The 27,420-nt window shown below is 40.2% G+C and overlaps 2 protein-coding genes across 3 annotated transcripts; both read right to left on the reverse strand.

The window, feature by feature from the left end:
- Nucleotides 1-1,055: 1,055 nt before the first annotated feature.
- Nucleotides 1,056-8,868, reverse strand: LOC145432294 (dynein axonemal heavy chain 5-like). Of its 2 annotated transcripts, XM_080309043.1 has the most exons (12): nucleotides 8,713-8,868; nucleotides 7,696-7,883; nucleotides 6,358-6,552; nucleotides 5,946-6,080; nucleotides 5,739-5,846; nucleotides 5,006-5,159; nucleotides 4,539-4,685; nucleotides 3,275-3,516; nucleotides 2,945-3,121; nucleotides 2,442-2,646; nucleotides 2,057-2,199; nucleotides 1,056-1,138 (listed from the first exon to the last, which is right to left on the reverse strand). In XM_080309043.1, the coding sequence occupies exons 1-12, from the start codon at nucleotides 8,795-8,797 to the stop codon at nucleotides 1,124-1,126; spliced, it is 1,794 nt and encodes a 597-aa protein (XP_080165169.1). In that variant the 5' UTR covers nucleotides 8,798-8,868; the 3' UTR covers nucleotides 1,056-1,123. The 2 variants fall into 2 exon arrangements, with proteins under 2 accessions (XP_080165169.1, XP_080165168.1); XM_080309042.1 differs by lacking the exon at nucleotides 1,056-1,138 and having other exon boundaries at nucleotides 1,615-2,199.
- Nucleotides 8,869-9,436: 568 nt separating this feature from the next.
- On the reverse strand, nucleotides 9,437-14,715 carry LOC145432359 (dynein axonemal heavy chain 5-like). Its single transcript, XM_080309141.1, has 10 exons — nucleotides 14,707-14,715; nucleotides 14,166-14,404; nucleotides 12,986-13,133; nucleotides 12,774-12,866; nucleotides 12,307-12,506; nucleotides 12,008-12,161; nucleotides 11,334-11,497; nucleotides 10,954-11,110; nucleotides 10,522-10,734; nucleotides 9,437-9,463 (listed from the first exon to the last, which is right to left on the reverse strand). Exons 1-10 carry the CDS (start codon nucleotides 14,713-14,715, stop codon nucleotides 9,437-9,439), a joined length of 1,404 nt encoding a protein of 467 aa, XP_080165267.1.
- Nucleotides 14,716-27,420: the final 12,705 nt, after the last annotated feature.

The following is a 27,420-nucleotide window of genomic DNA, read 5'->3' on the forward strand; positions in this document are numbered from 1 at the left end:
AGAGGCTAGAGCCTGTCCCAGTAGTCATAGGTAGAGCACACCTGGACAGGTCACCAGTCTGTCAGAGGACTAACACAGAGACAGACATCAGAGTAACAAATCTATTTAAAATTAATGTAAGTTTGCTGCAGCTGTATGTATGAACATATGTTTCTGTGCTCACAGTCCACCTCTCAGGAACCTGCAGTTGACTTTTAGTCAACTTTAAACAGACCTCACAAAAGGCTGATGTGGCTGGATCAGTAGTCTGATTCAAGTACGATACCTTTGGCCAGGGATTCATCTGGTGCATCGCTTCACTGCAGTCTTACGTATTTTCCCCACACCTGAATAAAAAAATACTGATATATACAAATAACAGCTTCAGCTGATGCAGCCTGACTCAATCCTAAATGTTCAGCACACAGAGACACAGAGGTGCCGTTTAAAGTTTAGTGTTAACTTGAGTCACTGATCATTTGCAGTATTACAGAGTCTGGCAGTCTTTGCATGATGTCCACGTCACTGTAAGTTTCTAGCTGACTCTCAGGTGTGACAGGTGTGCCAGCAGGAAAGAGTAATAATAGCCTGCATCCTGAGGTTTGTCATGCAGGATTAAAGGAGCCAGGCTTTGTTCACACAGCTAGGATTGTATTTTACACTGACCCTGGGTCAGTATAAGTATCATACAGTTTAAACGAAGCACTGAAACTTGCACATATTTATTACAGATGCACTGAAGCTAATCGAGATATTTGCTGTCAGTCTGTGGCTGCGATTAAACACTTTACTGGAAACTTTATTAACTAGTAATGACATCTGTCATGACAGAAGCTAATATTTCTGTGCTAACATCGTTTAACCAGTAACAGCTTTACTCCAATATAAGCTAACGTTTACACCGTAACTTTAAGCTAGCACCATAAAGACGGTAAAACACGTAATAATGTCTACAAATGCATCTTAAAGCTGTTATATTAGCACTCGGTGTATTACTAACATAACCACATTAAAATTACTGACACTCGCTGACTTTTAATAGTCATTCTATAAATGCTGTCCGTTTAAATGGTCTTACCTGTACACAGTGCTGTATCCACCGGATTCCAGCCAGAGTGGATTCTGGAGTCTTCCCACGCTCCTGTTAGTGATCCTCCATCTGGATGGATGAGAACAACCTTCTGAACAATCTAGCAGGAGATGGCCCATATCTATGGGACTGATCTGTGCTAATAACGCCCATTGTATGGACTGATAACAGCCGAAGCGGGTGAATAAAGTCACCCAGTAGCTAGCTGTGCCATTACCCAGCATACATCACTCCCTCCGTAAATGCAATAAACGATACAAAAGTATTGTTCTACCTGTTTTTCAGGTAGTTGTTTACATTATATAATTTATTGTGTTCAGTATACGTCACTACAAAGTGATTTCGGAAATATATAAATATACGGACAACAGGCTCTTCCGCGGCAATCTCTTCAATCGGAGGACCCTTCACGTCAATTCCCGACGCGAGGGGGGTACCCTGCGCGTCCATAAGTGCAGCAGAGGGAGCCTGACCATGCGTCACACGTTTGACGAGTTGGGAGTGAGAACGTGTTGGAATTTCTACGAACATTATTGCTAAGGATTGTCTTATTGCATTGGAGTCACACTGGGTTAAATATGTACACTTGGGTTTTAAGGGGTATTTATTATTTTCTTCTTTCTTCTTTTTTTTGGGTTGTATGGAAGCCCCAAACGCAATTTCATTGTTCTTGACAATGACAATAAATAAATACTATAGAGGATTTAGAAAAGACACAAAACACTCAAGAACAGGAAGGTCAGATTAGACTTTGAAAACAGAAAACAGCTAAAAAGAGCCTTGCACAATTATCCAAAAACTAAAACTAAGATTGCTTGTGCCAGAATGATGGGAAAAGAAAAGTATGTGGAACATCATCACATTGTCTATCAAACATGGAGAAGGCAGTTTAACACTACGCGTTAAAGCATGCGCGTGTAGGCTGTCACTGGAAGCGGGTCACTAGTGTTTGCTGATGATGGAAATTACTCTAACTGGTAACCATACCTTGCCTTGCTTTGCAATAGTCTGGGTTAGGAAGTCTGTTCTAACGTTGTCCACATTGGGGACCAAAATTGAGCTGTACTCTGGTGTGAATTCAGATGGATAAATGTATTCCTCCACTCTGGTGTTCCAATGGACCCAATGACCTGGAAAAATATTTAATTTAATTTTAATAAGATAAAGCTTGTTGTAGAGATCAACACAAAATATGAAAAAAAAAAAAAATTCAAAATAATATTAATCCAAGGATATTAATTTAGTTTATCACTAAAAATAATTTTATATACACATATGTACTTTCCATAAGTACAACATGAGACATAATGTCTCTGCCTACCCAGTAACTAAACAACGCCATCTGACTGAAAGTTAATGAAGCCATGCTTACCATCTGCTGTGACATAGTAGTCAAACATGGTGTCCTCACTGTCAGGAGGAATGTCTGGCAAGTTTAGATGAATACTCTTGTTTCCTCTAAGCCAGATTTCCATCTTCCTCCGATCATCCAGTTCAAGTACGGCCCCAGCGCTCCACATTAGTGCAAAGACATAAAGCCGCTCCAAGAACTCTCTGGATAAATCGCCACACTGCTCCTGTAAATTGATATCCATTTTAAGATGAGGAAATTCAGGGATCATTAAAAGAACCCAAAAAGGAGATGAGCACTTCATAAGTTAGGCCAAGTCTATGAAACTGAACATACAAAATATATGGACAAAACTATGAGTCCCAGTCTGTATAATGGGTATAAATGTGCTTAAAAAGGTTTTGAAAACATAAATACAAGTTGGTCTCACTATAAATTTCCACTTCTACTTCAAGAGTCACTTATCAATGAAATATTCATTAGCTGCTGTTCGTGTGCATGTCCAGTGGATGGGAATACCTCACCTTAGGTGGTATGAGTCCCTGTAGCATGTTTATGCATTGCATGATTACAAAGGCCTCTAGCATGTCCATTTTGAACTCTAGTGACTGCACGCAGAAGCGGTAGAGCTCGGAGAAAGACGAAGAGAAGAGCTTTCTCAGTATCTCTGCCTCATGTGGGGACCGTTTCTTCAACCAGCCCTAGAAGCAGCAACAGCATGACTCTATTTAGTCAAAACTACATGCAGTGCACAGGTTTTAAATTATATGATTCACAAGTAAATATTGCCTTAATATACCTTGATTTCAAACTTTTACGAAATGAAACAAAAATAATTACAACCGGTTTTTCACCTCTAGTATGGGGATCCAGGTGAGCACAGAGGAGCTCATGAACACCATGCCATTGCGTGAGACGGTGGCTGGAGAGGCATTGTCGATGTTATGCGGCTCAAATACCACCTTGCAGTTGGGAGCCATTGGTATTCGGTCTCCATTTGCGAGTGTAAGAGTTCTGTTGTCATCCAAAACTGAATTTAGGTTTTCAATCCAGATGGCGTCAACTGGCCCATCCAGCACTATCCAGATGTGCTCTCCTGTGAGGGAAACAAAGTGTTTGTTTACATGATTACGAAAATGAGGTGGTATGAAGACCTTGTGCTGTCACCCTCAAGCAAAAATGAACTACATTTCTGAATATGAATTTAGTGCAGACAAAAGAGTTCAAAATGTTTTCTTGGCTAACCAGCAATCATGAGCTATCAGTTTGCAAGAAAAACAACAACTGAGTCATTTATTTTGTGGAATTTTAAATATGAACAAAGAAATCCGTTTCTCCTCGCTCTCCTCCCAGTTGGAAAACATCCAAAAACAGAAACACAAAAGACAAATTGCGTCTGAAACAAGCAAAAGGCTGACGTTGTCTGACGTTCAGGCAATATCGCACGATAAAGCTGCTGTTTGAATGTGGTTTACACTCTAAATGCTGAGAAATCAGTTCCTTTGAATATGACTACTACATGAGCACGTGTTTTACACAGAAGTTACCAGATGATACACACAAGGCTGTTTCTGCATCAGTTAAAACACAATGAGCGTGGACAGCACACAGCTGTTTTCACAAAGTACTTCTTTTCTTTGAGGAATATCTACTTGACCCAGGAGCTGCTGCCCTGTCACATTGCCACATCTACTTTTCTACACTGGAATTCACTCTGTCCAAAGTAGCAAGCTCTGCAAATGAACAGGAAGTAGCAGCAGGAAAATAATGCAAATACGCAGAGAACACCCCACTCATAGATATGCAAAACACCATCAGAACAAGTAATTAATAGATGAGATGTGTACTTAGACGCATAAAAGCAAACATGGAATGCATACGCAATTGCCCGCAGACATTTTTAATTATCCGTGTAAGCTTAGAACTAAATAGGAAGATTAAACAGAGCTTTGTTTCCTTTGAACCTTCCAACGTTGTCCCAACGTATTAATACTTAATTGCAATAACCTACTTGAACTGGTTTGTCAAAGTTCTCATGGAAAACAATGTTTACCAATGATTTTTTGCTTTATTAATACCCAAGTGTGACATATGTGCACAATAAGAAACTTTTTGGACCTTTCTTTGCTCTCAGTGTTTTCCTCCACAGTGTAGAGAAGATGCCATCAGTCCAGTCATTTGTGGCCACATCTAGTCTGCCAAACATCTGAGGTGCAGTAATGGCTTTGGGGTTCATGCGCATCTCTCTGTGAGAATGACCACATTCTGGAAGAAAATTAGATATTAGCAGAAACATGTTCTGTTTTCCTAAAGTTAATATAATGGATAATATAATACTTTAATGGAGCAATAATTATATTAAACACATGACAAGGTCACAAAAGTAACAATATTACCCTAAAAATATGTAGATTTAATAAGATACCCCATAAATTAAATAGATATCTTGTCCCAGTATGAGTATATTTCTTCGGTTATTCTGTTCACATATTCGTGTCTACAGTACAATAGATTCAAAACAAGCTTACCACAAGTTGGTGTCTTTTTCTTTAAGCTCACATGCGACAAAATACACTAAATCCTACCTGTCATAGCTTTCATAAGCGTGTGTATACAAGTTGTCTTTCCAGCCCCACTGGGCCCCAGGGCCATCATGCCATGTCGGACTCTTTGAGTCTCGTACAGCTGGATGACCTTTAGCTTCCAAGGAGGATGGTTGATTAGGCCTGCATCCTCCACCTGAAGAAACAAAGTAGTTACAATTCCAGCTATTTTTGTAACAATAATGCTTTTACTGTATTTACAAGTATAATAACTTAGTATACAGTCGTGGTAAAAAGAAAGCACACCTTCAGTCAATTTTAAGGTTTCACACATCAAAACATCTTTTTTTTTTAAATTAAAAAAATGAAGCCAAAATGCAGAAGCAATATATGAAAAACTAAACTAATACTATCAAATGCACTTGCTTAACTGATCAGCAACAAAACAGCATAAAATCTAAAAGTTCCAACTTTTAATTGCATCTCTCCCTTCCTGCACTGTTTTTCACAAGTCCTCGGGTTAGGTCCTTTACAAATAATAAATGCCACTATTTGTATCCTTCTCGATGTCCTGTCCTGAGGTCTGACATGACAAATACGGCGGCCTCACTCTCCATTAGGCTTTTGGACCGTCTTACTCAGCCTTCGCATTTCTCTTTCTGCCTCTTTCCATTGTTTCCCCTTCCTGTTCCCCCCATCTTGCAAACTTGGTGTTACTGTGGATTTTCACTCTCCTCGTCAATAACAGATAAATCCATTCTCCAAACTCTCCTACCTGTTTGTCAATGGCAGCTTCTAGTTCAGGGTAGCCCGCTTTGTCAAGTTGGATGCCCGGGAAGAGGTCTTCAATCAAGCTCAGAAAAAGTGGCTCATCCTCATCGATCTAAACGCATGTGCACACAAATTTGCAAAACCCAGTGAAAACATGAAATATCAGCATGGTTATCTTTTTGATGCCCTATTGTGTACATTGTAGACTTACCAGTTTTGAAAGGTTCATGTCCCTTAGAACCCTCATGACAATGGTAGACTCTGTATCACTGGGGTTGGCTCGCTTGGCTGCTCCCAGAGTTCGCAGAACTGACAGAATGTTGCGCAGGCCAAAATCATAGTGAACCTGAACATTCATAAATATCATTTTAGTTTCATTTACATTAATGGAAACCCGTGCAACCTTGTTGTTAAGTCATGTGACAATGATACCTCCTCCAAACTAACTCCTTTTCTGACCCCATTCCTACAAGCATCACACTCTATTTTCAGCAGCCTGTGTGTCAGTAAGACTTTTTATGCATTTTTAGCTGCAGCTTGTTTATGCTCCCACACTCAGTGCAAGTTCTACCACTTTCCACTTGTTACTGCAAGGTTAAAAGGAAGATCTTCAATTTTTATACCTGCTTGGACAGTTGCTCCTCGCACAGCTTGTAAAGCGTGAAGAATTTGCGTGCAAGCTCCATGTTGTCGATAAACCCACAACTGGCCAGTTTTACCCTAATAATGATTTGACGGTCTGGAACCATCATGGCCACGGAGCGGAAGTTGATCTTCAGGTTTTCAGGAAGCTCCTGACGACCTGCATAACCTGGATTCTGATTACATGGAGAATAACAAAAAAAAAAGATATTAATGGAGTAAAACAGAAATAAAACATTTAATGATAATTAGGAGTAAATGCTACATTGCCCATTCTACTGCATTAGAAATTTAGATCAGTGGTCCCCGGGCCTCGGACCGGTACCGGTCCATGAGTCGTTTGGTACCGGGCCGCGAGAGTTGAGGCTCAGGTGTGAAATGTATGGTTTTCAGGGTTTTTATCGGTTTTCTGCGTTATTTTGTTATCGTTTTTATCGTTAACTCAGTTTTCCTGGGTCTTTTCACGTGTGTTATGAATAACTCTTCTATTTTTCAGTAGCGGTACTAGTTTTATTTTGTTGTATTTTTCCGCGACACCTTAAAGGCCGGTCCGTGAAAATATTGTTGGGCATAAACCGGTCCGTGGCGCAAAAAAGGTTGGAGACCGCTGATTTAGATGACAGACTAGAATGCAACAACAATGAAACTAAATGGATGAAGTTTATACTGGAATGTAGTTCATCTTCATCACAAACGCTATCCTTCAACTTCAGCAGACACAGCCTACAGACACAGCCTGTTTCACAAAGCTTGTCTATACTAATGTACACACACACACACACACACACACACACACACACACACACACACACACACAGAATAAAAAAGAGGAAAATGATCTCTGACCCCTCTCGCCACAGGGAGGAATTATTCCACTGTTATGTTTAATGACTTGCCTCAGGACAGCAAATGAGGCAAGGAGATAAAGCGATTTAACTATTACTCTAAGAAATAAATCACATGAAATAGCAGGCAGAGCCCAAAGTTTAATTCAAAAACTGACTTATAAAATATTACATGTTAGAGTTCAATTCCATTTTAGTGTTATTTGTGATTCATTTCAGTTTTCAAGATTAAAAATTTTGCTTTAAAAAAAAAGGAATCATTATGCGATAAATCTAACAGCCAAGAGTAAATATTGATGTCCATGCATGCACAGCATGTCCAGGCACCATCTGAAACAGATACAGTTCATACACTTCAATATTCATTCTGTTAACTAAGGTGTCATTTACTGATGTTAAGAACTGCCTCCTTTAGATATTTCCTCTGACCAGTCAAATAGATATTAGCAGTCTTGTTCTACTTCCATCACTAACCATGGTAAGGAAGATGCCAAACTCTGGGTTCATGTCCACATTGTCTCCATCTGTGAAGACAAAATTTTTGCGACGTTCCTTCTTGCAGGTGAGAACTATCGCGATCTGCTGGGCTGCCACAGAAAGAACTGGGAGGTCGATGCGGTTGAACTCGTCAAAACAGCCCCACGAACCAGACTGAGCCAGACCTGGTAAATCACATAAACACAGAGCTATGGTCCGTCCGCTGCAAACAAATAAGATATCTGACATTACATATTGTGTGATTGTTGTTTTTTTTTATCTGTATTGTTATGATTTATTAGCAAAAAAAAAACCCCACAGGCCTATAACCTGATAACTCAAACCCTTAAACTTCTTTCTGGGTATATATTTATTGTCACGGTCCTGGGTCGGTGACCCAGTGTTTTGAGTTTTGTTGTGTTTTTGATCTTTGAGTTCATCATGGTTATCACTGTTAGTGTTTTGGTTTCTGTCTCAGTATTTCTAGCTCTCTAGTTTGTTGCTCTGTGATTTCTAGTTCTTGTTCCCGTGTCCCTATGTTCAGTGTCAAGTCTGTGTCTCTGTGCCTGTTGTGCTTCCAGTGTGTCTGGTTTTGCTTCACCTTGTCTCGTTAGCTCTGATTTCTCCCCGAGCTGTGTTTCCCTCCTGTCTCCCGTTCCTTGATTGCTCCAGTCCTGTGTTTTCCTTGCTCTGTGTCATGTCGTACCCTCACCATGCTGTCTGTTTTTTCCCCTCCGAATTCCTGAGGAAATTCTAGTTCCCAGTCCTGGTTTGTTTTCCTAGTTTGTGCTTCTTAGTTTTTAGACTCAAGTGTCCAGTTTAGTTTCGAGTTTTCTAGTTTGGGGTTTTGGTTTGTTTTTTGTGAAGTTTAATCTTTATGTAAAGCCTCCCAGCAATAAACGCTGCCTCTTTAAGTTGATTCTGTCTCATGAGTTCTGCAATTGGTACGTACTTCCTGCTTGCCACACAGTCTATCATGACACTTATAGCATGACTTTACTTAGTGATTCTCACCTTTAAATATTCTCCCCAAGCCTCTGAAGTCCATCTGGTCAGAGCAGTTGAAGACCACAACGTACTTTCCCAAACAGCGACCCATGTCTTTTATGGTCTCGGTCTTTCCTGATAACAAAAGGCAACATTTTCACAGCCTAAACTGAAATGCAACCATTTGTATGCTGATAGAAAACCTGACAACAAATGATCTCATAATAGAAACTATCAAAGCTAACTCTGTAATGAAGCCGTTCCCGACTGAGATAGCTGTGTTGTTTGATTCTTCATTTAAATGACCTGAGTTGTATAGAGTCTAGAAGGGTAAATTATCTATATTTAAAATGGTTAAATTCAATTACTTTAACACTTGGCAAACCTTGGAACAGCTTTTTAACATGTCTGTCCCATTCCGAAATCACAAGTTTTGCATACCAGTTCTAGGTTTTCATTCCTATAAAATGTTGCATTTTCTTTTTGATTCAATGTAATTTCCAAAAAATAGATAGATACTGTGTGACTAATTTTCATACCTGTTCCAGCTGGACCAGCAGGTGCTCCACCCATACTCATACCAAGAGCTTGGGCTAAAGTGATGTAACACCTGTCCAATTGTAGACACACAAACATAATAACAATCTAATTTCATAAATCATGAATCATTTCATAAATTCATAAGCTAATAATATCCATACTCAAAATGACCACAAATGAACGTGATCTCATTCTCCACAAGGTTCAAGGATTAAGCTTTAGAACCCTGCCCCTGAAGCTGATGGGGATTCAGCGATTTGCTCAAGGACACATCAGCAATCAGGATGACTGACAACAGGACCTAGCCCTCTGGTCACTGGTCTCCATCTTCATTACAATGACTGACCTCGGGGTAAAAATCATGGTAAAGCTGGGATACTGACATATTTTCTCTCCTTCAGCAGATACAGATTAATTCTGACCACTCCGTAACCAGATTTACTTTTTTCATCCCAACATCTTTTTTGCCACAATTTAGGACCACTTGCACCTTTCCCTTTTTTAACGTGATGTGGTGGCAGCGAGGAGGTAGGACAATGATAGCAAGCAAAACAAAGAAGAAAGACAGCATGAGAAAATGATGGAAAAGCAGAGCTGTCTTGGCGCCTCTAGCCATAAGGCCAGCATGCCACTTTTTTGGAGAGCTGCTGTCTGATGTTAGATGGTAACTCCCTCCCTAGTGCTGTCCTCTCACATCTCCTCCTTGTCTCTCCTCATCTTTTTTTCCCTCCTTGTCTCTTCTCATATTTTACCCTCTGTGTCTGTTACTAAGACACTTCTTGTTGTTGGACTGCTGTCTCCCTCACTCTGTCTGATCCTCTTTCCTTTTCTTTCTGTCATTCATATCGCCTGTTAGTTACAGATGTGATGATCGCTGTGTAAGACTGCTTCATCCTGCTTCATCCTGCTTTCTAATTTCTCATCCTCACAGTCCCCGAGTTGTCTTTTTTTCTTTGCTCTTGTTGGCTGTCGTTGTAGTCATTAAATTCAAAATGAGCCAATATTTTATCTCAAAATAGTTTTCTCAGTTTTAAACATTTGCTAGATTTATTATATGGGTTTATAAGACTTGCGAATCATTGCATCCTATTTTAACTTACATTTTGGAGCATCCCAACTTTCTTTAGAATTTATTTTGGAGTTTATTACAATGTTCATAGTAGATTGCCTCTTTAGGCTACACAGGTTTCTGTTTTTGAGCAGCGCCGTCCTTGCTCCACAAGGATAGCCAGTTGTGGTCGAATCAATGTTTTAAAACGTTTGCGGATTAGTTCCTGGATTTGGACAATGACTTACTTGAGATGGGAAGGAGTTGAGGAAGTCAATTAGCTGGAAGCCAGAGTCCTGGATAGCCAGAGCAGCTTGTCTGATCACAAGGTGCAAAGACCTCTGGGATTCTTTCAGCAGAGCATTGAGCCACACCTCCACGTTCCCTTCAGCTGTGACGGGACGATCCAGCTCCACAGTCTCTCCCTCGCGTGATGACACGGCCAGAATGCGGTCATATATCTGTGAAAGGCAACACTGATTAGATCGATTATTATAACTACAATGATGAAGTTATTTTTCTTATAAAAAGTATATTTTTCAAATTCTACATTACTCTGATTAGTTCATTCAATTTGACATTAAAGCAGCTATTATATTTTATTACTTTCATGTTACAATCACATATTTTTCAGAAGGTTAAGTGTTTAAGATAAACAACAAAAAAAGAACATAATCCACCTTTTCATGAAACTGGACACACTTGATATTGTCAAAGACATTGAGAAGGTGGGCCTGGATGGTGTGGGAGTCAGAGGCCTGGCCCAGGATCTCCAGCAGGGCAGGATCAGAGACAAAGAAGAAACGAGGAAACAGCAGACGCTTCTTCTCCAGATAACTGTTTGACCACATAATTTTAAAAAAATCAATACAAAGTATCATCTGACAGACAATACAATAAACCAGATAGTTAACTGTACAGCATAAAAAAGGAAATCAGTCACTTCACTTACCCTCACTACTGATTATCGTTTAAAATCTTCTACCTTTCTTTTGGTGGTTAAGTTCATTAGAACCTAAAAATAAGGGCCATGGTGGTGTTTTAAGTTTTTTCTACTCACCCTGTTAGAGACTTCTGACAGATCTCCAGCTGTTCGAGGAGATGTGGAAGCAGCTGTCCCATGGTCTCATCCCCCACGCATGACTGTACCACATTGGGCATTTCATGGGCTCGCATCATGATCTTCACCCATGACTTATCAATGTTAGAGAAACGCTTTGCTTCCTAAAAAGATTGAGTTAGTCAATTATCTCATGATCACTGTTTGACTGTTTTATTATTTTATTTTGTATTTGGTTATTTCTTTTAAATGCTTGGACGCTGTTTGGCGCTGATTTTAGAATTAAGCTCGTAAAACAATCTTACAAAGGCAACATTTCACTATTATTTCTTCTTCTTTTAAATGTCAAAACACTGTGGCCTGAAAACATTGCCTGGACCAGTGATTTATTTTGCTCAAGAGACTGAAATATAATTTTTGAAAATGAAAATAAAAGAAACTCAACGCCTGGCACATTAATGCACTACTGCACCTAAACACCCAGAATATTGTCCAGAAATCTGATAATGATGTAAAGATAGAATTTTTTTATGTAAATTGTGTAACTGCAAATGAGTAATTTCAGTTCAGTTCACTTGTTTGCCTTTTAAACTGAAATTGCCTTTTAAACTGCATTTGGAGTCCATGTTTAAGCCTGATAACCAATATGAATCACATCCTGAAATGTTGTTCACCTTAGGCAACTGTTTGGCGATATCTCCACCCACAAACACAGCCTCCAGATAGATCCACAGGTTCTGGACAGTCATCCAGTGCTCGATAATATCAGTGGTGTTGGAGAGATTCTGAACCCACTTCTGAATCTGGGCTTTAAATGGGGTGTTGTACCTGAAAAAGAAGGTAAATCTTCACGTTCGCCTTACTTAGGGACGCACACCTGTGTGTGGCTCGTCTAATGTCTAGATTTCCCACAGCTGTGGAAGAAGATCATCACTACCGACACTAATGATAATGACACTCAACACTGCCGTACCGGTTGCTCATAAGGGATCCCAAGATCATTAGGCTATCCTCCATGCTGGCAATGATCTCTGATGTGCTGTCTCCTCTCAGCAGCAACTCCCCACGGGTCTTAAAACTGGCAAATGTAAAAGTCTTGTTGTCCCACTCAGCGATCACTTGCTTCAGCTTTTGTTCAATATCACGCTCTTTCACAGCACTGATGCAGATATCCTGCACAAGAATCCCGCCCCCCAAATGTTTTTAAATGTTAGCAATAAAAATGCTGATGGCAAACAGATGCATATGCACTGAAAAAACAGGATTGGTGTTTGCACTGAACAGGACCACCTATCAGTTAATTCAATATATTACTCTTTAAACTTTTTAAATGTTTTCATTTCCTCCAAACAATTTTCCAAACTTGTATTTTATTTGGAATTTATTATATCAAATAAAAAAGAAAACACATTGAATTAGCAGCTAATGATTCGTTTGTACATCAATCTCTTCTTTATACTTGAGTAGAGGAGCCTCCATTATGTTACGCAGCTTGAATGTATCAGTTTCCACCTCAAAGGTATGGCCAGTCACCTGGATACAAAACAGGACAAATTACAGCTATTATCATTATCATTAGGTTCTGGTGATGACTTGATTTCAGTCAATAACATTCAGTTGCAGTGCTACACCAGTGGCCATGTTTCACTAACCTCCGTTATCCTCTTCCAGTGCCGGGCCATCATTGCTTTGTTAGTCATGAGTTCCAGCAGGGGGCAGCACTCACTGAATTCATCAATCGTTTTCTTCAGATCCTGAAAGGCCTGCCACTCTTTCAGAGCACGAGGCAGTTTTCGACACCTGGTAGTTCACAGGACGTGACAGTCAAACTCATATTTATTGTCTTCTTTCTAAACTACACTTTAGCTTTGCTGAAGTCAAGTAAAGTTGACATGAACTAGATTAGATGTATAGTTGACATTTTGTTTGTTAAAGGAAAAGTATTACAACACACTTCAAGTTTGGTATTAACGCTACAAGAGTCATTGGATTGGACAACTTGTTGAGTATCCTTCCTTACTAGCACAGAGCAAAAGTTCATGCATCAGTGTCTGTTCATAGCTTCACTCAACCAAATCAACACCTCCACAACAGATAGCTGACATTTCTGCCAGAGGAAACAAATATCCTCTCTTCTTCAGCTCTGACTATAGCTCTATATTTTCCTTCTGACTGCTTCTAATGTTTATCTAGATTTTCATTGTCAAGTAATCCCTTCCAGCTATATTAAAACTTGTTCTTAATTTCTTTAGGTAAAATAAACTAGCCTGTAGCCTATTAGCCTCTTTCCCCTTCAGTGTCTATTTGACACATGCTGGACAAATGTGACCACATAAAGGGCAAAGATTAGCTTTGCATTGTGAGACTGAAATATTAATGCAGTGTTGATGAAGAACAGGAAGCTTTGTTTCTGCCACTGGAAAAAAAAACAACTTTTTTTGTTGTTATGTAAAACTTTTGGGTTAGTATTTCGAAATTATAACATCTCGAAACAAGTTTCCATATTGTAGCAAGTGAGAGGAAGCAGTTTCTTTAATGCCTGAAAATAAGAGTGATGTTTATGGATGGACTAATGAAAATCATTTAATTTAATTCTGCTTTTTTTTTTTTCTCTTTGTGATGTCACCAATTCCTGCAGTAATGAGAGGGCTTGATTACACAGTATGAGAAGGTTATTTTCTCACATAGTCAGTTTTGTTTGTTTCCAGTTCAGCTTCTTTCCTGAAAACGTCTCCTTCTTCATTAACATATTTTAAGCTCATGTTACTACATCTACAGTTAAAAGAGTTCAACAGTTGCTTGAATAAAAAACAAACAAATAAATTGCCAAACCTCGTCTGAAAGTCGAGCAGCTCATTATTAATCTTCTCGATGCAGATGTCAGCCCAGAGGATATCATAGTAGCCATTACCTGTATCGATGACATTGTTGTAAAGGCCGTACAACTTCTGCAGCAGAGCCAGTTGCTTCCTAATCTCCAATAGCTGAGGATGCTGGGTAACAGGAAGTCCAAAGAGCTCTTCGCCTCCCGTGTAAGTGATGTACTTCCTGAACAGGTTGTCAAATCGATTCTGAAGAGGAGAAGAGCTACGATTAGGTACAGCTTACGCTCTGATGGACTTTAAAACATTACACATTTGAGGTAAAACATTTGCAATTATCTGAGTATAATTTATACAGAATAAAAAATCTGTCTTTTGCTAACCATGAAATAGAAACTGTAACAGTATAATAATAGTAATAATAATAATAAAAATATAATAGCTCTTTTAACATCAGTTTCAAGTAACTACTTTTCTGAGGCATCAGGTCAATGCAGGATCTAAATATTTACTAACTGACAGAGAGACAAAATAATTAATCACTAACCAACCTGGAACATGATCAGCCGGTCACTGGCATCTTGGGGTGCAAGTCCCACAACCATGGGACCATCCTTAAACAGAGAGGGAAAAGTGTCATTTTAGTAGCTATTATTAAAACTAACCTTAACTGTAATTAACTGAGCATTTATTTGTTGAATTAAAATAAAAAGTTTAATTGAAACAGAGCAAACAGCCATAGATACTTTACCTTTTCATAATCTTGATAAAAGTGTTGGCAGTCTTCCAGAAAGGTCTCCACATTGCTGACCAGTTCTTCTCTGAAGTTTGGCTGCAAGGCGACCAGCTCGTTCTGCACCTCTGTGCTCCGGGACAAGAGCTTTTCCCAAGTGTAGCGCAGAGTATCCACTTTTTCAGCCTCCTCTTTAGCCACTGACAGTTCATACTTATGGAGCATGGCATAGGACTCCTGTGAGGAAAAATAAGATACTAAGTCTTCCACCTGACAAAAACTAGAATGTGCAAATGTGTAATTATTTCTTTCTGAGCTTCTTGTACAGACTCATAAAGTCAAACAGCTAAAAATGTCTCTTTCCCACTGTGTGTATTTGTGTGTATAAAAAGAGCTTCGATAAATATGTGATGCTGTGGTTTACCTCTATGGGCCCAACTTGAAAATCAATAGATATCTGGTGCTCTCTGATCTCCTTCAGTGCGGCCATGGCAATACGAATATCATCCAGGTCTTTGATCTGTCGATTCAGTTTCTTTCCTGCTTCATCTACAAAAGCAAAAATGTGCTCCATCTCTGAGCGACATTTCCTGTTACAGTAAAGTCCGTAGTCCACCATCCAATTCTTGATTTCAGCAGAGAGGGACATCTTTAAGGGTGCTGGCAGGAAGTAATATGAGCATGCAGAGAGCATCATTTAACTTGCTGAAAATCTCAAAAATCTCATTCATGCCGGTTTTAAATTTGTAACTTAATAAGACCTGTGAATAGCGCCAAGGCTCCTACAGCAATATACTCTGGTTCAGAGTTTACTTCCAGCTCTAGATCTCGATAGAAAAGAATCTGGCTCTCAAACTCCGATAACAAGGGACTCCCCTCGATAAATCTGTTCAAAACACAAACAAAAATAGCACTAGTGCGATGTCAGATAAGCAGATTTATATAGAAACCATACATTTCAACGTACTTCCTCATGGTCTCTTCACGGTCTTTCCTCCAGATGTGATGGTAACGGCTAAAGTGATGTAGAGCGGTCACCACTTCCTGCACATTAATATCAACAGGAGAATATGAAATGAAGTGCACTTATAGAAAAATAAAAGACATTTATATTCATTAAATATACAGAAATATAGATGAAAATATCTGTTGTAAATGTGGGATAAAGAAATATAAAAAGTGTATGGCATGATTTAATAAAAGACAGCTAAGTTTGGATTAGTTTCATATAAAAAATAGCTTAATTAAGTGCCATGTACCTTTTTACTGGAGGTGATAGAGGTGCTAAGTACAGAGATTAGCTTGGCTATTTCCTTGTTCTCAGACACACTCTTGTAGTAATTTCTGGCTTGGAACGGGATGGCCTGGATCATAGAAGCTGACATGTCTGAGGTACTGCCATCTGAAAATGACAGAATTTCACAGAAAACACATTGAGCAGAAATGATGGACATTATTCTTCCAAATATTAACTTCTGGGCTTTTAAAATAATTATATGTTACAGGTCTTTTTACAAGAGAACATGTTAATAATGGAATTACTTCCATTTAGTTTTTCTCTCTCTGTATATATAATTTCTAAAAGTAAAATGTGCTTTTCATAGTGGAAATTGATTATCCCTGCCGCTTTCTAATTAAATATGTATTTAATTTGCATTAAATATGAAATTCTTGAATATTTTCCTCCCCAAGCAATATTATGTGTTTCTGCCCCTGGTCAGATATTTGCTTGCTCTGCTGAGCTGTAAAATCGAGTTGTAATTGTATGCTGAAAACAGCAAATCTTAAAATTTTAAAAATGAGTGAGCTGACACAGTTGGGAGCTGTTGAAGGTCTGAGGTTAAGCTATGAAAGTGATAATGTTCTCTATTACCAGCCAAGCTTCTGTATGTTGTTGCTCCGTCCTCTGTTTCGCTCTCAGAGCTGTCTTGTTTCAGTGCTGCCATTCGCCTTTCATTCATTTGTCTCTGGAAAGGGGAATGTAAAACCTCCGGGTTTATTTAGTACACTGCTGGACCACGACAATATTAGTTTAAAAAGAGCAGTTCTAACAGTTTATTACAGTTATCAAGCTAAATGTCACAAATTGATTTTTCCTTTATTCACCTTAGATATCCTTTCTTTGCTCCACTGGCTGACTCCTTTGCTGACACTGACTACACACTCTACAGCGCGGTTTAGAGCCTGTTGAACCTCCTCCAAAGCTGGAACCATGACAATGTTAGGGATGGAAAGGGTCATGTTTACTCTGAAGATTGCATGGTGATCGCTGCTTTTGCCATGGCTGGTTGGGTCACTTGCAGCTTCAGAGGGAGAGAAGGGTAACACACATAAAGTATTGGAATAGACATTTTATGAGCTTATTTTAAATATTTTAGGCCTTTACAGAAATATAGCAAACAATTAAACAAGACGCACCAGAGAAGTGTATGAGCGAGGACGTATGTATGCGCTTGCGCAACATCTCAAGGGTGTTGCGTGTCACTTTGAGCAAGGCATCCACATTACGGTGGTTGAAGTAGGACAGCAGCTCCTGGGCTTCCTGCTCCATCACTTCCATCAAGTCCCTCTTCTTCTTCCTCCTCACCAACGGAGAAGAAGGACCAACACTAGCAGAACGTAGCAGCGTGTTTCTGGAGAAGAGACGCTCGTCATCACCTAAGAAGGTGACACGTTTACAGTCAATACGAACACCTTCAGCAACACTTCACCTTGAATAAATCAGCATTATAATAAAAGTAAAAACAACAAGGTCCTAAAAAAGGTAATCCCCTTTCCTTTAAAAACCTTTGAACTGCCTTTTTTAACTTGTCTCTTACAGCATTGAATCATAATTATCACACTGTATTGTGTTTGATCGTGAAAGGAAACTGTCAGCATACCTTCACTGTCATTGTGGTCTATGGTCTTGCTCTCTGTGCAGCTTTCTTCCTCAAACTTCTCCACCTCCTCTCTCTGATTGTGGTCAAACTCTAGCAGCATGTTGATCAGTTCATTAGCTGCCTCCTCCACCAGTGAGCTCTTCATGTTCACTTTCTGGGCTTGTCTTATGCAAAGGTCCTAGACACATGCAGATATACAGTTCAGTTCAATGTCATTAATCTTTAGAATAAGAAATAATGTTTAAATACAGAAAAAAGTATTTTAAATGTGTGAGAATTACCAAAACCACTTAATAAATATTGATAGCATCTTTCAGATGTCTGCATAGTTACACAGACTTAGTAGAGCAACAATAACCCAGCGGATACTTTTATTTTATTTGTCTTCGTTTACCCTGGTGGTTTGAACAAACTCCTCACAGGTCACAGGCTCATCCTCTGGCAGGACACACAGGTTGGATATGCTCATCTCCTGCAGTACTGCTTCTATTCTAAACTCCACCAGGTCATTCACTCTGTCCATCAGCAACTCAAGATCAGCTAAACAACATTTTTTGCTTACCCAACACTTTGTCGATGCGGTCGAGATACTTGTCAATATTCAGAGATGTCCAGTTGAGGGAGGTCAAACCCGGTTGTATAGCCTCATCCACCTGTCAAGTAAGTCATGTATGGTATGATGATGGTGATGCACTTTGTAAGCAACCTGCTGTGACAGTCAGTCTCATACCTGTCACCAGTTTAATGCTTAGAAAAGATTCATGACGAAACCAAGCAACAATAAAAAAGGATCTAACATTTTTTTGTGTGTTCTTCTGACTTACTAGAGACAACTGAAAATAAAAACATAAAATCAAATGAAATCAAATAAAATGAGTCCTATTTTGAACTTTTATGTAATCACATGACGCTCGATCATGGGATGCTGGGTTGGACTGAAATGCAGGACTTTGCAGAGAAATATAAAATCAAAACAAAGCTTTATTAGCTAGCACTGGCAAACATAATTTAGCTAACTGGAGCGCGCACAACATGAAGGATTTGACATCGACATGATAAAGAACAGAGGGAAACCATCCATCCTTAGACTACGATGACTGAGAACCTTCACAGACACATCCATCCATCCATTTTCTTACCCTTATCCGGGGCTGGGTCTTGGGGCAGCAGCCTAAGTAGAGAAGCTGAGACCTCCCTCTCCCCAGTCACCTCCTCCACTACCCAAAGCTCATGACCACATGTGAGGGTAGGGACAAAAACTAACTTTGAGTCAAGCTCAGTTGCTTTGATCTCTTGCCCAAGATGTTGATTTTTTTTATTTTTACCAAAGTTCATTTTTTGGGTTAAATAAAAAACACTTTTTTGGACTTTAACCTGTGCCTGACTGTCCTTTACTGTTCGGTCAATCACTCTAGGATTCCCAATCCCAGCCGGCCACCTCGCACCAAGGGCGCGTCTCCAGGAGACTAGTTCCAGAGCCCAAGCCATTCACATCCACCATATCTAGCCGCTACCTCTCAACACTCACACACTAACTCAGGCTCCTTCTCCATGAGAGAGGTGACATTCCATGTCCCAATTGCTAGTTTTGGTAGCCGAGGGTCGGTCCACTTACCTTAGCTACATGTGGCATGGCCAGCTGTTCAAAGACACTCTGAATCTTGGCACGCACTCTAGTGTTCTCGCTCAACATCAGCTGAAATGAGATAGATGCATGTTGGAGCATTTTTGCAATCACACAAAAGGGATGAACTGAATTTTTCAGTTGACAATAAAATGGGTTTTTGTCGATTTTAGTCATTTTAAAAAATCTGTGTGGAATTTAAACACAATTCCAGGATGTTTTATACTCCTACAGGGAGTGCAGAATTATTAGGCAAGTTGTATTTTTGAGGAATAATTTTATTATTGAACAACAACCATGTTCTCAATGAACCCAAAAAACTCATTAATATCAAAGCTGAATGTTTTTGGAAGTAGTTTTTAGTTTGTTTTTAGTTTTAGCTATTTTAGGGGGATATCTGTGTGTGCAGGTGACTATTACTGTGCATAATTATTAGGCAACTTAACAAAAAACAAATATATACCCATTTCAATTATTTATTTTTACCAGTGAAACCAATATAACATCTCCACATTCACAAATATACATTTCTGACATTCAAAAACAAAACAAAAACAAATCAGCGACCAATATAGCCACCTTTCTTTGCAAGGACACTCAAAAGCCTGCCATCCATGGATTCTGTCAGTGTTTTGATCTGTTCACCATCAACATTGCGTGCAGCAGCAACCACAGCCTCCCAGACACTGTTCAGAGAGGTGTACTGTTTTCCCTCCTTGTAAATCTCACATTTGATGATGGACCACAGGTTCTCAATGGGGTTCAGATCAGGTGAACAAGGTGGCCATGTCATTAGTTTTTCTTCTTTTATACCCTTTCTTGCCAGCCACGCTGTGGAGTACTTGGACGCGTGTGATGGAGCATTGTCCTGCATGGAAATCATGTTTTTCTTGAAGGATGCAGACTTCTTCCTGTACCACTGCTTGAAGAAGGTGTCTTCCAGAAACTGGCAGTAGGACTGGGAGTTGAGCTTGACTCCATCCTCAACCCGAAAAGGCCCCACAAGCTCATCTTTGATGATACCAGCCCAAACCAGTACTCCACCTCCACCTTGCTGGCGTCTGAGTCGGACTGGAGCTCTCTGCCCTTTACCAATCCAGCCACGGGCCCATCCATCTGGCCCATCAAGACTCACTTTCATTTCATCAGTCCATAAAACCTTAGAAAAATCAGTCTTGAGATATTTCTTGGCCCAGTCTTGACGTTTCAGCTTGTGTGTCTTGTTCAGTGGTGGTCCTCTTTCAGCCTATCTTACCTTGGCCATGTCTCTGAGTATTGCACACCTTGTGCTTTTGGGCACTCCAGTGATGTTGCAGCTCTGAAATATGGCCAAACTGGTGGCAAGTGGCATCTTGGCAGCTGCATGCTTGACTTTTCTCAGTTCATGGGCAGTTATTTTGCGCCTTGGTTTTTCCACACGCTTCTTGCGACCCTGTTGACTATTTTGAATGAAACGCTCGATTGTTCGATGATCACGCTTCAGAAGCTTTGCAATTTTGAGACTGCTGCATCCCTCTGCAAGATATCTCACTATTTTTGACTTTTCTGTGCCTGTCAAGTCCTTCTTTTGACCCATTTTGCCAAAGGAAAGGACGTTGCCTAATAATTATGCACACCTGATATAGGGTGTTGATGTCATTAGACCACACCCCTTCTCATTACAGGGATGCACATCACCTAATATGCTTAATTGGTAGTAGGCTTTCGAGCCTATACAGCTTGGAGTAAGACAACATGCATGAAGAGGATGATGTGGACAAAATACTCATTTGCCTAATAATTCTGCACTCCCTGTAGTTACATGCAGCTTTGATCATTTGGTTGTTCACTGTATGCATTTTTGAAATTTTAGCTACAACTGTGTGCTATGCTCACCTGTATTCTATTGTAGTGTTTCTTAAAGACGTCCTGTTTTTGCAGCAGTAGAAGAGCAAAGGGAGGGATTGCCAAATTCATCTTTGTCATGCAGTTCACCTCTCTGATCTGCGTCAGAATCTCTGGGTCAAAGTTCACAAATAACTCGCCAGTTTCTGGAGATCTGACCAGAAGAGAGGCTTGCAGGCCAACTTTGGCATCCTCCATCTGCGTTGAGGTGTTTAGTGAGGTTTATGTGAAGAGATGCAGGGAAAATGTGTGAATAAGAGGGGAGAAAAGATGTTCATTCAGTTTGTGTTTCAGATCCTCAAACTAATTTTAATATTAGACAAAGATAACCCAAGTATGGACAAAATGTAGTTTTTTCCAGCAAGAACTGCAATGATTCTTTTATCTCGCTGTAGAAGAACTTTGCCTCTTTCTTGTTTACAGAATTGTTTTAATTCAGCCACACTAGAAGGTTTTCAAGGACAAGTCATGGCAAAACACCTCAATCTGATTTAACTCCAGACTTTGACCGGGCCACTCCAAACCCTTCATTTTGTTTATTTATTTATTTGTCATTTCCACTTTATTTGTCAGTGACCAAGCAAAAACAGAACCTCTGTAGAGAAAGGATGCATTGTACCAGATTTAGCTGCTAGCTTGTTTTCATCTGCAGCTCCTGAGACGTTGAGACATTCATAGGTGGACTTCCTGGTGTTTTTCACATCTGTTGTCCTGCTACATAACCCAATTACACTTCAGTTTGTGCCACTTCAAGGCACAAACTGATGGCCAGACATTGTCCTTCAGGAGCTGGTGTGATATTGCTTTTATGAAATGCTGCATTAGTTTTGTGCTGGATGTCACTCTCATCAGTCCACAAAATATATCGGGGAGCATTAAGATGTTTTTTGGCAGATCTGAGTTTGGCAACAGTGGGACTGATTTGATGAAAGAGTTTTCATAGTTGACAGTTTAGTTTTTACAATGGGGTTTAGTGTTTTAGCAATTCAGAAAAACTCTAATACACCTGTGCTTTTCCCAGCAACTGAGGCTTTTACCCTGCACAGTTTAAGGTATGATAAAGCACTGACCTTATAAATGGCACAAAATACACATTTTAGCTGGGAGCTGGTCATTCACAGGGGAAAGGCTCCATTGTACAACAACAACAACAGTAGTAATAGTAATAATAAATTATTGTTAGTCAGGCAAGTATATCATATACCAAACATGCTTCCAAACTAATGACATTTTTTGCATTCTTCACATCAGGTCAAAATGTACTTTTTTTTAAAAAGTGACTGGCACTGCGGAAATGGATCTACAGCACCACTTAAGAAATTTTAAAGAACTTCTAACAACTTATTTACAGCTTGAAATACGTGTATGACATTTATTACACACAGATTCAGTGAACCCAATCCAAAGAGGAAGTCTGGAAGTCCGCCATTTTGAATGTAAAATGACATTTTGGCACAGTTTTAGTGTTTTCCAGGCATCGCTGGTTTACACATTCGCCTGCAAAGTGAGAGGTCACTGGTTAAATTCCATTTGGTTACTTCAGGAACTTTTTGGGGTTACTTCAGAAAGGGACATCTTCGTCAAAGCCATGTTTGTGGTGGAATTTTGATCATTTATCACTGGACATAAGATTTTCATCTCTAAAAATGTATTTTGTCCAGTCTGTCCCAAACTTCACACTTTTGATGACAGTCTGGCGACGACTACATGCCAATATCTGGTCACACATGGTGCCACAGTTCTCATATAACATTTTAATCAAGACTACCCCACTGTGATTGAAGCATTTCTTGCAAAACAATCATAACCAAACAAAACCTTTCCTGTTCTGTAAATGAACAGTAGGACAAAATGATTACTAGTCATTGCGGAAAGCACAATTAATGTTTTTGTTTACATCGTTGGAACGAGGAAAAATTCCCCCACCACAAAAACAGAAATACTCATGAAAGCAACCTGTAGTGCAAACACGAGGGCTGAATTTATTACTTCCTGCACTAGAAACCTGCCGATGTTGCTGATATGGATAGATCACCAGTCTTCCTTGTCTTTATCTTATTATCTCCTGTTGAGATGTCGCAGCAGAAAATGCAGCCTGGCCTGTTGAAACATTGTTTTTTTTTAGTGTTTCAACTGAAAAAATAGAATGCCTTTGATCCAAATGGAATGCATCTTGTGAAAAAAGGTGACATCTTGTGACATCACAAGATGATGACATAGATCCTTTGTTATGTCATCATCTTGCTGAGAGAAAAAACCCTTAAGTAGGAGCTTTGCTCTGTTAAACTTTAATGCTCAACGGACCTTGACCTGACAGCAAGCAAACCCTTTTTGGAGAGTTTTGAGAGAATTTTACTTAGCAATTCACCGACCAAGCCGACACATTTCACCATGTCAGCTCACCCATCCTTCAGCTCAAATGAGCTTGGATTAGTTAAAGGGAGCATTTTGGGAAAGCACTACAAGGTAGAGGCTTTCCTCGGAGAAGGGGGCTTTGGTATTGTAGCCAAATGTCGTGATACCATGACTAACCGAGCTGTGGCTATTAAAGTGAACAAGAGCCGCCCTGATATTCTGCAACAGGCGAAATTGGAAATTTTCATCCTGGAGCAGCTGCGAAGGTTGGATTCAGATGCCGCCAACATTGTTCAATGGGACGGCTTTTTTCACGACGGAGAGCGGGTTTGCCTGAAATTTGAACTCCTTGATCAATGCCTGAGGGACTACATATGGGACCGGAAAAACCACTGTCTCCCCATAAGCGAAGTCAGGCCAATTTTAGGTCAAATCACAAATGCTCTGTCCCACCTGAGTTCTGTGGGAATGGTGCACGCTGACCTCAAACCTGGAAACATCATGGTTGTAAACCGCCATGAGTCTCCCATCAAAGTCAAACTTATAGACTTTGGCCTCGCATGTCCTGCGTCTGCAGTGATGCCTGGTGACCGTGTAGGGACGGTTGGTTATTGTGCACCTGAGGTTATGCTTGGCCTTCCTTACAATGAAGCAATTGACATGTGGTCTCTGGGGCTGGTAGCTGTGGAGCTTGCTACAGGGCTGCCACTCTACCCTGGAAATGAAGACTATGATGTTTTGAAATTCATCATAGAGACTCAGGGTCAGCCACCAGATCATGTTCTAGACTCTGGCGTCTACACTGAAGACTATTTCATTGAAGACAAAGACAAGCAACAGCGCTGGACATTTAAGACTGACCAACAATTTCAGTATGAGACAGGATATGAGTCCCTGGAGACAAGATGCATAAAACTGACGCGTCTGGATGACCTTGAACAAATAATAATGTTTAGACGAGGACCAGAAGCTGGCCAACGCTTATTTGTCGGCTTAATTAAACAGATGTTGGCCTTGGATGCACACCAGCGGATAACACCCTCGGAGGTTCTCCGGCATCCCTTTTTCAGCCCTAAGAGTTCCCTGTGCATTGACATGAGTGCTGAAATATCACAAAACCCTGTGGTCTTTCAGCACCCTTCAAACTTGGAAAGCAAGAGATCACAGAAAATCAACTGCAGTTTTCAAAACTCGGTTGAATTTTCTCAGCAAGTATTCGTCCACACATCAGCCAGTCCATCATTCAGCTCAGATGAGCTTGAATTAGTTAAAGGGAGCATTTTGGGAAAGCACTACAAGGTAGAGGCTTTCCTCGGAGAAGGGGGCTTTGGTATTGTAGCCAAATGTCGCGACACAACAACCAACCAAGCTGTTGCCATTAAAGTCAACAAGAGCGACCCTGATATTCTGCAACAGGCACATGTGGAAATTTTCATCTTGGAGCAGCTGCGAAGGTTGGATCCAGATGCCGCCAACATTGTTCAATGGAACGGCTTTTTCCACGACGGACAGCGGGTTTGCCTGAAATTTGAACTCCTTGATCAATGCCTGTGGGACTACATAGGGGACCGGAATAAACAGGGTCTCCCCATAAGCGAAGTCAGGCCAATTTTAGGTCAAATCACAAATGCTCTGTCCCACCTGAGTTCTGTGGGAATAGTGCACGCTGACCTCAAACCTGGAAACATCATGGTTGTAAACCGCCATGAGTCTCCCATCAAAGTCAAACTTATAGACTTTGGCCTCGCATGTCCTGCGTCTGCAGTGATACCTGGTGACTTTGTGGGGACGGTTGGTTACTGTGCACCTGAGGTTATGCTTGGCCTTCCTTACAATGAAGCAAGTGACATGTGGTCTCTGGGGCTGGTGGCTGTGGAGCTTGCTACAGGGGTGCCACTCTACCCTTCGGAGAATGACTATGATTATCTGAAATTCATCATAGAGACTCAGGGTCAGCCACCAGATCATGTGCTAGACTCTGGCGTGTACACTGAAAACTATTTCATTGGAGACAAATACAAGCAACAGCGCTGGACATTTAAGACGGAAGAACAATATAAAGACTCTGTTCCAGGGACAGGACATGAATCCCTGGAAACAAGATACATAATACTTACACGTCTGGATGACCTTGAACAGCTAATGATGTTTAGACGAGGACCAGAAGCTGGCCAACGCTTATTTGTCAGCCTAATTAAACAGATGTTGGCCTTGGATGCACACCAGCGGATAACACCCTCTCAGGTTCTCCGGCATCCCTTTTTCAGCCCTGGCCTCTCTAAAAGGTTCCCATGTATCAACATTGAAAGACCATACTGAATCAGTCTCCAGCATGGCATCTTCCACCCTGGACAAAAGTGATAAAAATACAAACTGGGGTTGGAAAATGACATTAACAGCAAATTACAATGCAAAAATTAATTAAGCTGCTCCAAAAATGATCACTTTGGCTTCTTTTTTTAAAATTTTCACTCCCCCCACCCCAACCAGTCGTGGCAGAGGGCTGTCCCTTCCTGAGCCTGGCTCTGTTGAAGGTTTCTTCCTTTTTAAAGGGAGTTTTTCCTTCCCACTGTCGCTAAATGCTTGCTCATAGGGAAATCTTCTGATTGTTGGAGTGGCCAAAACTCTAGGGGAAGTAGCAATTCTTGTGAAAATTTAAAAAAAAAAGCCTACCAATCTTCAAAGCGCAGCAGTGGACACCTTACCATCACATCAGTCCTTCAATCAGACCTAAAACACCACCTTTACAGAAATAAATTCCATACAAATTGGAAATAAATTGCGTAATAATTGTTGTTTTTGATTGTTTATAAATATATAGAGCTACCCTTCAGCCTCCTAGTAGACATACCTGTGTTATGAATGTGAAACTCCTCTGATTTTCAGAAAAGTTGACCTCTGACCTTGAAGTCAAGGTCATTGAGATTTAAGCTTCACAGAGATTTTCAGTAGATGCAACCATGGTATTGACTTGAAAATTCTACACTATCAAAGACTTAGGTGCCCACAGCACCGCGCCATATACAAAAGATTTTTCTATTCATTTATGTATTATTAGTTTATTTATTTCTTCATCCCGCTCTCTCTCTTTTTTTTAAATTCACCTTTCTGTTGCGATGCTCTGGACATTTCTAAACCCCACAAGTTCAGCCTCAATTTTCAACCCAATTTTCCTATACTTTCACTTGAACACGTCCAGCCTTCACCTCTCACCGGTCCTCGTCCCCTCTTCTCACAGCTTCCTGTGTGGCCTCCCAAATCAAACACAGGCCCAAATCAGCCGTTTCTTCTTCTCTGTTCATTCTCTCTTCATCTTTTCAGTCTTTTCTTGGCGGTTAACTCCCAGCATGGCAAATATGAACTCAGACAGTCCAATGCAGTGCTTTCACACAGTCATGTCACTGGTACTCTTTCCAGCTTGTAATTCAGAGCACATGTTCCATTAACATACATGCTGCTGGACCCTTCAGTGTTTTAGGTCAGTTGTACTGTCTTCTGCCTGCTGTTAATTCTTCAAATCTACGGTGTTGTTCTGTCTGTTTTCTGTCTTCATCAGGAGATTGACTGTCCTTTAAGCTTCTTCTCAGGATAAGGGCAGGATGAGAGGTGAAGCTGTAAAATTTCAGCCAAAGCCTGGCCTGTTTGTCGTTCCAATTATGTTAATCTATCATTTTGCCGCTGTACTCATCTGAGGTTGAGCCAAGTCCATGGGCACCTGTATTAACACACTAAGACATTTATTTAATATCATTTTCATTACTATTTCTTAGCACTTTCACTCTCTAAT

Source organism: Astatotilapia calliptera, chromosome 12 (genome assembly GCF_964374335.1).
Source record: "Astatotilapia calliptera chromosome 12, fAstCal68.1, whole genome shotgun sequence".
Lineage (NCBI taxonomy): Eukaryota > Metazoa > Chordata > Actinopteri > Cichliformes > Cichlidae > Astatotilapia > Astatotilapia calliptera.